The sequence below is a fragment of the Lycorma delicatula genome, chromosome 5 (assembly GCF_047948215.1).
Source record: "Lycorma delicatula isolate Av1 chromosome 5, ASM4794821v1, whole genome shotgun sequence".
In the NCBI taxonomy this organism is placed as follows: domain Eukaryota; kingdom Metazoa; phylum Arthropoda; class Insecta; order Hemiptera; family Fulgoridae; genus Lycorma; species Lycorma delicatula.
Window position 1 is genome coordinate 87,843,713 of NC_134459.1, and position 16,688 is coordinate 87,860,400.

The 16,688-nt window shown below is 29.0% G+C and overlaps 1 protein-coding gene across 1 annotated transcript in view; it reads left to right on the forward strand.

Moving 5' to 3' along the window:
• Positions 1 to 4,732: 4,732 nt before the first annotated feature.
• LOC142325700 (uncharacterized) overlaps positions 4,733 to 16,688 on the forward strand; it is a 118,513-nt gene continuing 106,557 nt past the window's right edge. Inside the window, exons 1-4 of the mRNA XM_075367728.1 lie at positions 4,733 to 4,738; positions 7,090 to 7,359; positions 11,425 to 11,466; positions 12,907 to 12,964. Of these exons, the coding sequence (XP_075223843.1) occupies positions 4,733 to 4,738; positions 7,090 to 7,359; positions 11,425 to 11,466; positions 12,907 to 12,964 (376 nt within the window). The remainder of the gene's footprint in view (positions 4,739 to 7,089; positions 7,360 to 11,424; positions 11,467 to 12,906; positions 12,965 to 16,688) is intronic.

Here is a 16,688-nt window from a genome sequence, read left to right on the forward strand (position 1 = left end):
AAATATATTTTTTTTTAAATTAACCTTTTTTAATTAATTAAATTGGAAAAACACTAAATGCTATAACTTCATTTAATTATAATTTCCTGATTATTTTTTTTTAATTTAATTTTTTTTCCAGTAAAAGTGTATTTTGTTAAATTATTTATATTTTACACTATATTTCAATTCGATTATACTTCTAAGTGTATGCAATGATGATTGTTAAACAATAAAAAAAAACAGAGTTTAGATACAAAGTATTTATTTTTATTTTTTTGTAAATTATGTTTGAACATTTTTTTTTTTGTTTTGTGTAACTTACTTCAATAACCATTTAGCAGAGTTATTTCTTTTTAAGCTGATTTCTTTTGCAAACTGGAGATTTGTTATACACAGTTTTATTTCTTTATTGTACAACTAAGGTGAACACAAACTTGGTTCATACATACAAAAATACATACACTCTCAACAAGAATTCATTTAAGAAACTGAATTATTCACTCTAATATTCATAACAAAAAATTTCTTTAGAGTATTTTACTTCAGACAAAAAGTAAAAATTATCATTACTCTTGTTAATTCACTTCTGATTAACGAATTTGGTAAATGATGAATTATGTTAAATTATTTATATTTTACACTACATTTCAATTCCATTATAAGTTACATATGATTGGTTTACATGAAAAAAACCTAGTAAAGAAGAAACCTGCATTTTTATTGTCAATGATCTTGATGTATTTTATTGTGTTGCATAAAAATATTTTACCTTTTTTTAATAGGATCTTCTTATATTTGTATAAAATATATTTCATGTTTACTCATTCAAAATATTTTTATAATGCTGTTATGAAAGTTTATAACAGTATTTAGAGGATAAATTTATTCCGTAGTATATGTTAACTTTACAGAACTGGATATCAGGTGACTAATTTACAAGTAAATTTACCAATTCCCTTTTATCAATAAATTTATAATTTTTTTACTGTATAAATTTTTAGTATAGTACCTTTTTATTACCACTGGTACTAAAATGTATGCATATACACAGTATGTAAGTATATGAAATAATACTTTATGGTATAAATATGCTGTTTAAATTATATATAATTATGATATTTTGAATTTTATGTCATAAATATATTTTCTTTGATCAATATTTGATGATGTACTGCAACTGGCATATGAAAGTGTGTTCATTGTTGATATTGATCATAATTATAAAAAAAGATTAAGATTTAAGCAATATTTATAAATAAAGAGGTCTTTTTGCTGTAAAACTGTATTATAAGATTTTATGTAGCTTTTTTCTTTTTTGTAAAATGAATAGCTAACCTAAAAATATATTGTTTACTTATTTTGTAGTTTCTTAATAGATTATTCTGTGATTATTAACTAGACACTTTGTTAAATAAATGTTACTGTGGGTTTAGTATTACCTCTGATTTTTTTTTTCACTAATTTTTGTCTACTAAAACATTGTTTTTACAATATCTCATAAAAAGGATTATGAGATTTTTGTAAGAGGAAATAAACAGTTTAAAACAAATTTATAAATTATTTCTTTCTATAAGATATACTTGTAATTATATATTTTTTTAAATTACAATGCTATTTCATAAAGTTTTTTTTACATGGTGTTATCAGAAGTACTCCCTTTTAATCCTACATATTTTTGCTATTCCATTTCTAAGAGAAGTAATTTTATCATTGTTCATTCTTACCATATTTAAGGCACCTTAATTGTTGGCCAAAATAAATATGCTAAATTTTCTATTTGTTTATATTTATGAATGTTGCTTCCTTTACTAAAAAGAAATCATTTGTTTTTAGAAAAAAAAGCAAATGGTATTCACTTTCATTTTATTAAAAACTTTATTGATGTTTGTGTTTTGCTTATAAGTGAATCTTTATATATATATTTTTTTTAAATAAATAATGCAGTACATTAATTTTTGTTCTTTATAATTATTGGTTTAAATTATTAACATTTAATAAGATATGAAACATTTATTTAATGTCAAGAAAGTGAATTTTATCTGCTTTTTCAACTGGTAAATGGCATTGATAAGTGTGATATACACAATTATCAGGTGATGATGGAAGTAATTACTTCCACCCAAATCTTCTGATCCATAAATGGGGAAATCCTGTATTGAGGAAATTATAAATACAGTTTAGATGGTGCAGAGAGCCATCATGTCAAAAAATAATTGTCACCTATTGTTTAAGGAAATTGAAAAAGTTCACATAACCTAGTAATTATTAGATGTGAGAGTGGGTTCCCAAAATAAATTAAAAAAATATGGTCTAATAATGCTGATTTGCCCAAGAGCAGATCTAATGTTTACTTTGGAAAATTCCATTTAAATTCAATGAATTCATGTGGATTCTCTGTGGTCAAAATCTTTATATTCTGTTTCTGAACATGACCAGAAACAAAAGCAGTGATGGCACAAGCATGAAAGTGTGGATGTGCCATACAATAACTGGTGTTAGGTCAAATGAAATGATGACACATTTTAACACAGATGAACAAATTTTTTGCCAGTACCAAGTTCTGAAGCACATTTATTCACATTAATGGGAAATACAAAGATAACTTTTCTCAAATTTCTTAAGTGCTTAACACCAAGCACCTAAATATTCCTTATCCAGTAGACTTCTTGTTCTTTCAGCTGCTTTCCCCAAATTACTAAAGTTTTTTTGAAGTACAAGATCTTCAATGAAAACACAACGACTCTGCAACAGTCAATAGATTAAAATCTTAGTAATCATAACATACATTGAATCTTCCTTTATACAGTTAACATCTTACTGCTGGGAATGAAATTAACCATATTGTGTGTTAACCTTTCCTAAATAAATCTGTTCTTCAATCCAAATCTTCATCAAACAATATAAATCTAAAAAAGTTTTAATTTAATTTTGTGCTTTTTTACACCTCCATCAGTTTCCTTTCAGTTACAGTAATTTAAAACTGCATCATAAATGCAGATAAACTGCAAAATTATAATCATCGCCAAACTCAACAAATGTTTTTCAGTCTAACGCTATTATATTTTAAACTCATATTCATGATAAACTCATGTTCAGTCATGTAAAAGATGCTTTGCTATTTATTTTATTTTGATCTATTTATTTTAATTAAAAAATTATTTTTGATAACAGTTTTTTTACTAATTTTTTAGTTGTTTTTAATAAAATTTACCCTTGTTGAATTATGTGGTATTTTGAAAAGAAAGCCCTATAAACCCAAAAAGGTTGTTTTACTGATCAGGATGTTCATACCTTCCATACCTTTTAATAAAAAAAAATCCTTATTCAGAAATTTTTTTACAATAATCATTTAAGTAGTTTATGCTTTTCTTCATTACTTTCTGTTGTGTAGTATTTTCTTAACTCCAGCATAATTACTACAATCTAAATTCTTGGTTATAAATCATCTATTTCATATATTCCAGTTTTTTGTTTTTTTCAAGAGTGTTTACCTTCTACATTTCCATCTGTTTGCAAATTAACTAAACATGAATGAACTAAACATGACTTTTAATCTTGTTCATCTCTTTATTATAGCCTGCCACAAATTTTTCATGTCTTGCATTTGTTAAGACCTCTTTATTTCATACTACAGTTCGCCTACTCCTCAACATCCTTATTTAAAGTCTCTACTCTTTTGTTACTATTTTTTACCAATTTCACATGTTTCACTCCCATAAATTCCTATACTACAAGCAAAGAGTATTTAAAATTTTTTAAATTTTATAAATTATTAAGTTCTCAGATCTATACCATAGGTAAATTGTAAATTAAATTAAATTATAGATTATTTTAAGTTGTCAGATATAGCGCACTTCATTACTGCTTGTTAACTCCTTACCAGTCTTTTTTTTATCTGCCTTAGTTTATTGATTCTTTGAAACTTCACTATCTAAATAACAAAATAGATACAAACTTGGTGTATTATATATACTCTCTGTTTAATATTTATTTATTTGTTATCCTTCTTGTTAAGTATCATTATCTGTGTTCTGAACTTATTTCTTTTCAGATTGAATTTCTACCCTAGCCATTAATAAATGCCATTCAGTATTTCTTATAACACATTTTTGGTTTCTATCAAAAGGGCAATTTAATCAGCAAACTTTATTTTATTTTACGTTTTCTACTTGCCTAAGGATTTCCAGATTTTCCTATTAATCTCTGACCTGCTTCTTTGTATTCAAACTAAAAAGCAGTGGAAAAGACCTCATCTTTGCCTCATTTCTCTCTGAATCAGAAATAAGTTTTTGCCAATCGTCACTCTTACCACTAGTACCTGATTCTTCTAAACAAGGTATATTTTCCCAACATATATGTTCAATTTTCTTTGAAATATTTTGCCCATTGTTCTATCAATTGCCTTCTCTAGATCTAGTCTTCTTAGATCCACCTTCTAAGATTAGCCTACGACCAGAATAGTTTCACTTGTCCGATGGTCTTTCTGAAACCAACTGATCTTCATATACTACACTAGAAACTTTAAACACAGAATATTTCAAATGAATAATACTTTGAATTATTAGAATTTTTAAATCAACTAGTAGTGGGTAAACTAATTTTGTGTTTGCAGCCACCAAACTTTATTCAAAAGATAAAGTATATATTATGATTAAAAAAAAAAATCACTGTATAATGTTCTTTTGTTTCAGATTTCCTGAATAAAGTTGTAGATCATTGGAATTAATTTCCTGTAATTGATATTATTGTAATGAAGGTAATTATTACTTTTCATAATTTTACCTTTTATAAATGAGAATATATGAATTCTTATAGTATTTGTTAATGTAGCTCTTTTAGTTGATTTTATGAAACATTTGCTGCAGTAAAGATTTATATATCAAAATTTTACAGTAATGAAGTTTTATTCCTTTTTTTTATATAATTTCCATTGCTTAAGTATAATGATTCCTTAAAATTACTTGGTTTGATAAGTACTTATTCATAGTTAACTGTAAAAAGTTGTAACCACCCTAAGAAACATGCTTTACATTATCCCACTAATCTCCATAGGGGAACATTACCTGCCTTGCAACAATCCTGGTCACCACACCATCCCTCTGTTCCTAGCACTGATGGTCTTTACCACAGGTCATCTTTTAGACCCTTTAAACCTGATAAACATCACAGTCATCACATCAGCTTGGCCTCTGTCAGGATACAACCGATGCAAATGCCTCGGCAGATATTTCCATCAGTGTATTTACACAACTTATTATTGCCTTTATATGGCTTCCTCCAATCATGACCACCTATCATAACTTACAATCTTCAACTGTCAAATTAACTGATTCACGGAAGTCTTCCTCTAACACCAAAGGTTTCACACAAAAACTCTACCCACATCTGACTTCAATTAGACTATGCACTCAGATCATTATTTTATTGAGTCTTTAAACATCAAAAATATTATCTTCATACCAATAAAACAAGTCTTGATCACAACAATGACAATTTTTTCCTACAGTTCAAGTTATCCAATGTCCTCTTAATTTACTCAAAAATCAAGAACCGGATTCCCAAATTTATTAAGCTTCTAATAAATGTATAAAGCATACCCTACCACTCTCTGCTTAGTTTGCTTTCAGGAGAGAGGTCAATGCCTACACCCTCCCATATCGCAGCTCCAACACAAGAATTCTCAACCCATCCACATCCTAACAGTGAATATATCAGCTAGCCAGAGCTCGATGTCAAATTTTGGTAAATTACATGTAGTGAGATTACAAACACAAAAAATACAATAAAAATAAAACTTATTTGACTCATAATAATTTTTTCCAAAAAAATCCATAAATTCTCCACAAAAATACTTTTAAAATAAAAATATTTAAAATTCTGTTATTTTTTGAGGTTAGAATAAAACACTATTACATAAAAAAGAACGATGAAAAACATTTTTTTTTAGAAAGAATATCTTATACAAAAATAAAATAATTATTTTTACAGGATTTGAAGCAAAAAAATTAAGCTTGTTTCGTAAAAAAGTCATTAGCATTTTTTAAAAGACTTAATAAAATAAAGATTATAATTTAAATTATGCTCTTTTTAATGTTATAGTAAGCTCACCACAAAATGGAGCAAATCAGTGATTTTTTCTTTTTTTTTTTAATTGTAAGATCCTTTGATAGTCCTTTGCATGTTTTCCAGATAATTCAGGTGAAGATTTTTTAAATAAAATATCACATTTTCCACAGTGATAATTTGATATTTTTCATTCTGTTCTTTTTTTATTGTTGCAAAATATTAAATAGAAATAACATAATGATTTATTATAGCCTTAAAATTCTTATATTCAAATGAATCCTATAAGAAAATTTGTTCTAAAACTAATTGTCATTATTGTCTCCCTGTTAAAACAGGGAAAGATATATTCCCATAATCCCTAGTTGGTTATAGCTCAAGCTCATAAACCTATTATACTTTATAAAAATTAAACAACAAAAAATTGGGTCCTGAATAAGATAAATTAAAAGCAACTCCTTATAACATGGTGTCTTTGCAACAATTGAAGAGTGCGAAGTATTTATTAAATGACATTACTACCCACATTCTTGTTTAATAGATTACAGTTCCACTCCACGTGAAATATGAGATGTCATTTTCTAGTGGCTAATATTTATGTCAGTTTGTATCACTTAAGAACAAAAAATGAATAATTATTTTTTGAATAAATAAAATATGTATGCAAGACAAAAAATAATGATATTTAACACAAACTTTCATAAGAAACAACTTTGCTACAATCATAGCCCAAACAGAATGTAAAAAAGTATTTGACTGGATTTTTGCAATCTACTTGGATTGTTCATGAAGATGTTGTTTTGATTCTGCTTGTTTAACTTTTTTAAAGAGTTTTTAGCACTCATTCTTGTTTTACATATTTTATTTTCAAAAAGTTGTTTCTGTGACTTTTAATGTCATTAGATTATTAAGTGATCTGGTTTATACCCTAGGCCAGGATTCTCATTACTACTTGTAATACGGTATAGAGAATTCTAAACAACATGAATTTCATAATTGGAATTTATTGTAATTTGTCACTATTTTTTTTCTTCTTTAATTTAGAAAAGGAGTGCAAGAACTGAAACACATTCAAAACGTCAGCAGCAGCCTTTAAGTAAATCTCAGAGCCAGACATTTCCCAGTAATAGACACGAGCTTTTTGGTCCAAAGAAACCAGCCACTAGTAGAACTGATTTATATTGTCAGCTATCAACTGTATTTCAAGCTCTTTTAACTCCCCCACCTTCAGAACCCAGTAATAAGTCTAAGAAAACCGGCGCTGCAGAGGAGAGGGCTAGGAAAAAGCCATATCAGAAGCCTAATGAATTAAAGGTATCTTAAATAAATATTTTTTTTCTTTACACAAGTAATAACTTTCTCATACAAAGTAATATTCATATTTTATAAGTCTTAATTCAATATAATGCACATCTCATTTATACTCACAATTCTTCTAAAATACAATAAAAAATAAATATCCAATTATCCAGTACAGAAATAAGATGGATCGAATTTGATACACTAGTCAACCACGTATCAGTAATTGAAGCAAAGTATTCATTTGCTTGTTATTTAAATATCAACTTGTAAAATGAGCAAGGACATTACATTTTTATGTTACTATATAATAGCATCTTCTGCATAAATAAGCATTTTTATTGTCACAGGCAACTTTGGAAGTAAAGGTGAGGATAATTGAATGTTGTCATTGTTTGCAGTTACTCCCAGCAGAAAGTCATTGTTTGATCAATGTAATGGTTTATTTATTAAGTGCAGTTTACTTTCAAAATGTCAATTTTTCACTACAGATCTTGTAAATTTCACCAGATAAGTTTTTTTTATTTTTGTGGATTTTTGTATTAAAATTACAAGGTAGATTTAAAACTAAAGTTTAAAAGCCAATTTTTTGTATTTTGATTTTAAAATTGAGGTACTCATATTTATTGTGTAAGCTGTAATATGACTTTAGCTCAATGGATGAAAAGGAACAATAGCTCTCTGCCATTTGCTGTCCCTGTAGTATGGTGCAAACCTACCAATCATTATTAAAAAAAAAAATTTAATATTCAATGAGCCTACTGCTTTTGATTATGTGCATTCTACTGTTAGATCTTATGAAAGCGGCTTAATTGATATAAACTTCACCATTGAAGTGGGATGATATTAACATTTCAGCTCTTAGTAAAGGATGAGTTCTTATCTCATATCATTTCTGCGACATTTTTCTGAATATCTTTCTTTAATGAAATAGTAAATATTTTTGAAGTTATACTTCTTTTGGCACGTTAGGAGAAATTGATCAGAGTGTATTTTTAGCAAGTTACGGAAGTTGCGCACCATCTTCATGGTGCGCAACCCCAAGTGGATCAGTTTACATGCACATGTGTGTAGTATCTAATTCAGTCAGTAGTTCAATGCAGTTAAGTGATTAACACATGTTATAAACATAACATAAATATATATATATATATATATATATATATATATATATATATGTATGTATTTACATACACATATTTCTGATGACAGATATTTTAAACTGTGAACATAGTTTTTCATATTCATAAAACTTTATTTGTATTGCAGCGGGTATACGAGGTGCGACAATAAAATAATGAGACTGATTTTTCTTTGCAAGATGTGGCATCCCTGCAGCTTGCGTATGCACACCATCTCTTTGACCTTGGTCTATAAGCTACTTCTAGTACAACTTATACTAGAAGTAGCTTATAGTCCAAGGTCAAAGATGGTATGCCTACGCAAGCTGCAGGGTTGCCACATCTTGCAAAGAAAAATCAGTCTCATTAGTTTATTGTCGCACCTCGTATATATATATTTTTTTCATTTTTTTTTTTTTTTTTGTGAAAATTGCGTATATTAGGTTATAATTATGTAAGTATTATTTTTTACCAATAAAATTATATTTTTTAATGACACAGAAATTGGAAAAAACAGATGAATTCTTGATTTTGCATAAATAATTTTAAATTTACCAAAAAAAATTTTGATAAAATAAAACTATTATAAAATATAATTATTTGTATCATATTTTTCATATCATAAGCCGCTGAAAACCTCCGTGCCTATTCAGTCGTCATCCAAAGAATTAATGGAACTAAACTAATCGAAATGTATTCAATGAACTTTGTTTTATATGACAACAAATACTTCAATACTTTTTAAACTGTATAAAATAAATATTATTTAATTTAAGTGTTACTTTATTCAAACTTTTATTCATGGTATTTAATGTTGTCAATCAATCGTTTGACTCTGTTCAAATTTGTTTGAATGCGTTAACAAATTATTTTTTTATTCACGCCAAAGAAGTATAACTTCTTACGTGCGTACATAAGTACAAACCAACCTTTTTTTTTATTATTTACTGTCTTAAAAAATTAGTTTTCAGTCCACACCAGTATTTTTGTATTATACTGAAAATGACTTTTGTGTATATAATTCTCTTGTTTACAAAATGCTATAGACTTAATTTACAAAATGGATCAATATTTACATACCTTCTAACCACCTTTCCTTTTTTTCCTTTTTTAACATTAATGTAAATAATGACTAATTATTATTATAGTGGAAACTTATGTTGTACTTGTACATTTGGAGACTGATCATTAGTTTTGAAAGTTATTATTGTTTTTGTCTTATCTCATAAAAATTATTTATTTTGTGTAAAAGATAACTTCCTTTAAGAATTGATAACTTTTTGGGAATTGAGTGATAGAATTTGGTGAGGACTCATTTGGTGGGGTTGATGTAGTAGGGAGTGTTTTAATACCCACAAAAAATCTATATATTAATTAATCGCTGAGGTACAGCGGTTTGAGTGTATTTTTAAGGATGAGGATATGTTTTATGTGACATATCAATACTTTTATCCCTCAAAACGTTTATCAGAATTGAGTGATCAAAGTTGATGTGGGCTCGTTAGATGGTGCTTGACATGGTGAATAATGTTTTAAGATCCATACAAATTCTGTATCTTAATTAGTTGCTGAGATACTTCAGTTTGAATGTCACTCAGATAAGGCTTTTATAAGAAAAGCTATTTATTTCCAAACTCCTCTCATAATTGGATGAGCATAACCAGTCCACACTGGTAACCTGTGGCCTGATGTAATGAGTGTTTTAAGATTGCAATGAAGCCTGTAATTAAATTAGTTACCGAACAATTACAGAAAAACTAAATTTTTTTTTGGTTGACCAAATTTTTTTAATGTATGTATTTTAATATAAATATTATGTTTAATTTTTTTTAAACTATTATTATTATTCAAATTTTTATCAGTTAGATCCCACCATAACTCTGGTATTTAGTAAATAGTTGTTATTATGCTTGCAGTTACCAGATTACATGTACTGTTTACAGCAAATGCTTAATTTGTAATATCATAATGTATTTGATAACTGTCATAGGATCATAATTGAAGCATTATTTTAAGATATTTTGTGATACTGTATATAGAGTGAGAAAATGATAATGCCTTCAATAAAAAATTAAAAGGTTGTTAGCAATATGGAAAATTGCATTCTCTTAAATCCCAAGGGCTCCACAACACCTGGAATATCTAAATATCTTGAAAATTGAAGAATGGAGACAAAAATCATATCCCCATGATCAAACAAGCTCATTCTCACATATCAGTTAAATAAATACAAATAATTCATAGTGCAATTGTCTGTCACATGGATGATGTATTAATGAATAATGTCACATGGAGCTTTTATTAATGAATAATAATCTCACCCCAGTTGATGATGTCTTGAGATATGATTTATTTTAGTACAGGCATTATTACTGACCCAGATACATCAAAATATTCTTAATTTTCCTTTACTACTGAATGCTGGGTTCCTATTAATGAAAGGTCAGTAACTTACATTTATTTTTCAGACATTTAAGTCCTTAAATTATTTTTCTGCAACACTGATTATTTTAACCAGAGCGTGTTTATTTATGTTATTAATTCACTATTGCTTAAGTTTTTTTTTTGTATTTTGATTAATTACTGCCACCCTGTATTATGATTGAAGATGTGCATGTGAAATTGTAACGTAGCCTATGTTTTTTTTTTTTGTATTTCTTTTTTTGTTAAATTGTCTATATGTTCAAAACAGTATATTATTTTGATAAAGTATAGAAACACAAAAGTAAAATTATTCGTAAAAAATTTTAATATTGATATAGTGGAAATCACTGTCCTAGAAAGAAGGAGGGATGATTCTTCTGTATTAATGAAAAGGTTTTTTTTTTAATTTATAGAAAACTTATTTAAAACAGAGTTAGTGAACTTTAAAAATAGTTTATTCTTGAATTTAACATTTATTTCATTCATGATTTTAAAAAAATCGTATGAATTTTATAAATATATTTTGTCTTTACAGGTCAAGTCCATCACCAAGGAGAAGATGGCTGATGAACCAGAGGTATGTTAATAAATTCAGTTTACTTATTTGTACTTTACTTACCTTTGAAAATATGTATATGTACATACAACAAAATTAATTTTTGAATCACTTTATAGAATGTCCTTTTGTTGTAATTTCACAGCAAAATAAAGTTGCACTATATACAAAAAAAAAAAACAATTGACATATCCATTTTAAAAACAAATATATATATTTTTTTCACTAAAACATTTAAATGTTTACTAAAAAAAAAACATAAAAATTTACTTTTTGTCATCAGCATTTGTTTTCATGTACTTTCCATTCTTTTTTTTTTATTCTATGCTAATGTTTATAGTAAAATGTTTGTTTTATTTATTTAATACAGTACATTAGCTACAAAGGCTATTTACTATAATCATCAAGGTGCATAGATAACTAAGATTGTGTCAAACCTAAAGTTGTGTTGTGGTGTAGAAATCAGAAAAAAATTACATTACAAATAAATAATTTCAAGTTAGTTTCAGTTTCTTCCTACTGTTTAAAGTTGAAAACATCTTTAAAAGATGAATAAAAAGTTACATAATTCATTTTAAACATCACATTATTTCCAATTATAAGATCCAAATATTTAATTGCACTTCTGTAACTAATCCTGCAATTTCACATTTAACTCTTATCTCTTGTCTAATAATTATAATTATTGCCATCTACACTTTCTTCTTTTTTGTTGCTTATCAATTTATGTGTTATCACAGCTTAAAATACTATTTTACCGCAATTAATTCTAGTGGAAAAATGAAAAAAGATGACTGGTCCTTAATTCCAGAAAAGACATAGGTGTGTAAGAATGGGCTTAAACTGAATGACAATAAGACTTAGAAAATACAATTAAGTTTGCATAAATCAGTGTAACAACAGGGTAGAACATTGGATTTAATGTTGGACCTGAAGATGAACTGGAATAATCATATACATCATTTTACTTGTTTTATTGGTTTTTATTTTTTAATATTTTAAATTAATAGAATAAATGTTATTCTATTTATTTTTTTTGTTATTTATTTTTTATTTAAAGGTAATAAAATCACATCATTAGTGTACAAAACTAAAGAACTAAAAGTACTTTCCATTAATCTATTTATTTGCTAAAATATATTGAATTTAAATTTGTTCCATATCTGACTGCAATTGTTATTTCCATACAATCATAGATGAAATTCTTTTTAATGCATTAAAAGATAAACACAAAAACTTCTTGATCAAAAACAAGAATTCTACCACTACAACCCTCCACCATGTTGTGGTGTGTGTTCATTTATTGAACTAAATTTAACAATTGCAATAGTGTTGAAAGATTAATTATGATAAAAAACATTTTATTTACTTTGCATCAGCTGTCATTCTCTTTTCCTGTCATTTTTCCTTTAAAATTTATATTATTTACATCCACATCATAAAAATTTATTTTTAATCTAGGCACCACCTGCCGAAGCTGAAGCTCCAGCAGAAGAAGAGGCTCCAGCTGCAGTTACTGGTAATTTCTTAATTTAAATTAAATTATTAAAATTACTTGAATAAAAAATGAATGAACCGCAAAGTACCTCGGAAACTCAGCTTTGCTGAGCAGCTTCGTACAGCCGCCGACAAAGCTGCGAGAGCCGTAACTGCTTTCAGCCGGCTTATGGCGAATGTCGGCGGACCGAAAGCCAGCAGACGGCGATTGCTTATGTTCACGGTGCATTCCATCCTATTATACGGGTCGGAAGTGTGGGCCCAGGCATTAAGAGTTGCGAGAAATCGGAAGCGGCTCACGCAGGTGCAACGCACCGCAGCCTTGCGTGTCGCTTCCGCGTATCGGACGGTCTCCGAGCCTGCAGTACTTGTGGTCGCCGGCGTCATACCCATTGCTACTTTAGCAAGGGAGCGCCAGGTGATCTACAGGAGGCGACGGGCAGGCGAAGACCGGGTGACCATTGCCAACGAGGAACGCGTTCGCACGTTCCTCGCATGGCAAGAGACCTGGGACCACGAGACCAGAGGACGATGGACCGCAAGGCTTATCCCTCTAGTCAGACCGTGGACGGTGCGACGGCGTGGATAGGTGGAGTACTACATGACCCAATTTTTAACGGGTCACGGATACTTCCGCGCTTACCTCCATGTCATAGGGAAAGCGCCGTCCCCCAACTGCCTGTATTGCCCCGGTGTACGGGACGACGCTGAGCACACCTTTTTCAAATGTGCTCGGTGGGCAGCAGATCGAGAGACACTAGAGTCGGATCTCGGAGCACTGAGTCCCCACAACGTTGTTGCGATGATGCTCCGCGACCTGAACAGCTGGGTAAGTGTAGCCCGATTCGTCGGCAACATTTTCAGGGCCAAGAAGGTTGACCTGGATAGTCCTGAAAATTAGGTAGCACCTAATCAGGCTAGTATAGGAGTACTCGACCGGAAGTAATATTTTATACGGTTCTGGGTCGAGTCCTGTTAGAAAGGGGGGTGGTTTTATTCGGTAGTCTGCTGATAATGATTGTTTAATACCATCCAATCAAAAAAATATATATATATAAAAAAATATTATTATTTATTCACAGCTTAAATTATATTTTATAATATGATGGAGGTCCTTTTATATACATTTTCTTTAAAATTTTATAAGAACTGAATTGTTTACTATATAACATTTTGTAGTATTAGACTAAAAAAGTTTAATAATTATATAAAAAGAAGTATATTTTTACAATAGATAAAATATGTATTTCTTCTTATTATAAAACAGCTGTAGAAGTAGATACATATATATATATATCTTACATAAGTATGAAGAAACAGTTATATAATTTATCATAAATGATGAAAACATCATAGTGAACATAATTGTAGTAATATAACTAATTTCAGGTTCTAACCATCCAACCAACCAACCAACTAAAGGTTCTAATTCTAGGAAATAAAAAAAAAATACGACTAATACACTTAAAAAATAATAATCACTTACAGCACTACATTTGACAGAATTGTCCAATCTCAACAAACTGATACTCTCTAACGAACTGAAAGTTGGCGGAAGCAGATCAGATGTGAATGTGTGTTCGAGTGCAGGCACCTCGTAGTAAGTTGACAGTATGCTGCATTGTTTTGACAAGGTTCTAACTGATCTAGGTGTTTGAGAAAATTGCATTCAAAAATTTAGTTTGACAAGTTTACTTTTTATTTAATATTTATGATTTTAACATTTATCTGTTTGTAAAACTAACCTTTATGCCTTGACAAAATCATTTTGCAAAACTCCACCTCTTTCTATCTTAAAAAAATTAAGTATAAAAGCAGTTAGAACCTTGGCAAACCAAAAGTGACTTATTTCAGTACAAAAAAGTTCTAACTGCACTTAAAACCTTGTCAAATTTTACTTTTATTAAAATTGATGAAGGACTGGATAAAAAAAATTTCACAGATGATGAAAACATTATTTAACACAACAAAGTTAAAAACAAGAATTTTATTTAGCCCATTAATACTTATATTACAGTTTAAGTACAACTTTGTAACAGTCTCTGTCCACAATGGGCATGAACAGGATAGCAGCCTTTATGTCTGTTTTCTTTAGTTTAGTGAAATTTCTAAGGCTGGTCTTGATGTCTTGATTCTTACATCAAAAACTGTCTTCAGGTTTCCTTCTTGGAGGATTTTCTGTTGAGAGTTTCAAGAAACTTAATATTTGCATAACTAGGTGGTTCATATTTATCATGGCTTTCTTTGTCGTGAATGACACTGAATGTTTGAGTAAACTATAAAAGATGAGAATGAGATTTGTGTGACAGTACCTTTCACACAGATCTCATTCTCATCTCATTTACAGCCCTAAATTACAGGGCTGTAACAGCCCTGTACAGGGCTGTTTGGCACACCCAACAAAGTCTTTGAAATCATGTGGTTTCAATTGGATAATTCTGTATGGGTTCAGTTTATTTATTGTTTTCAAGATTCTGATTAATCCAATGATGGAATAAAAGTCTGTTTTTGGCATAGCTTTTTCAATTACACTGTGTGTGCTATCAACTTCCTGTACACAAGAATTTCCAGGAAGGGAATATTTCATTGTAACTGATTTTATGTTAGGGTGATCTCTTAAGAAATTCATTACAGCATTAGAAATGAAAGAATTTCAATTTTGTGGCACACATAAGTCTGACCACATTATTAACTCTGATATCTCATTTTCATCAACTTCTAATACTTTTTTGAATCCACTGATAATATTATTTCCACCTTGTCCAGCCATTACTTCTATCCATAGGGCACAGTAAACATTTTTGTTACCATGTGGTAAACTACAAAATTGTACACATTTAATTTACGCAGGTAGAAAAGGCTACTTATATCAGCATGTGGTGACAAGATGACATTTTCAAGATCAAACATTTTTAGATCAAAAGAACTGGCGGGCTTTTGTTTCCCTTTTATCCTTTTCAGCTCTCATTTGGTCTTTGAGCAACTGATGTTTGTCATAATTTTCCTTAAGATCAGATGTTATGGTTGCAGTTTGTCGTGCTACTTTGACAATTTCACAAATACCGCAAAGGCCACTTTTCGGGATGTGAAATCCAAGATTAAACTCTGTTGCAAAAATTCTGTAATACATGGATTATTTATTGAAATGATATGTTTCCTTTAGAACATTTTTCCAAGTACAGTTCAAATATGTTGATTACACTTAAATGAGCATCCAAGTATAGTCTGTTTGTGTTTTCCCTTGTAACTACAGTTGGAAAGGACTTGATATGAGCTCTTGCAAAGTCTGGATCCCTTGTTGGTTTCCTTCTGCTATTTTGATTCCTTCCGCTCTGATCATGTGTTGGTATGCTTGTTTTTTTATCTTTGGTACTATGTGCTCTATAGATAATTTTTTGAGATATATGTTCCTAAATCACATCGTTTACAGACTTGTAATTTTTTCTCTATTTACAACAAAGAAATATTTAAAAGTGCACTTCCTTCTAGAAAATTGTTCTTCATTGTTGCTTTCGTCTGAATTGTCCACGTTTTCACGATCATCATGTAAATTATTGATAGCTTTTCTTTTTGATTAAGCAGTTAAACATCTAGATGTTGTATTTATAATAAAATGTCTATTATGAGTTGCATTTTGTAAAGTGTAAAATGATGCATGAATGTTTGCCCTTTCAGTGTTTGAGATTTTTTAGCTGCATTTATACTTACAATTAAAACAGTTCTTTTATTTTTAACTTATTTTATTT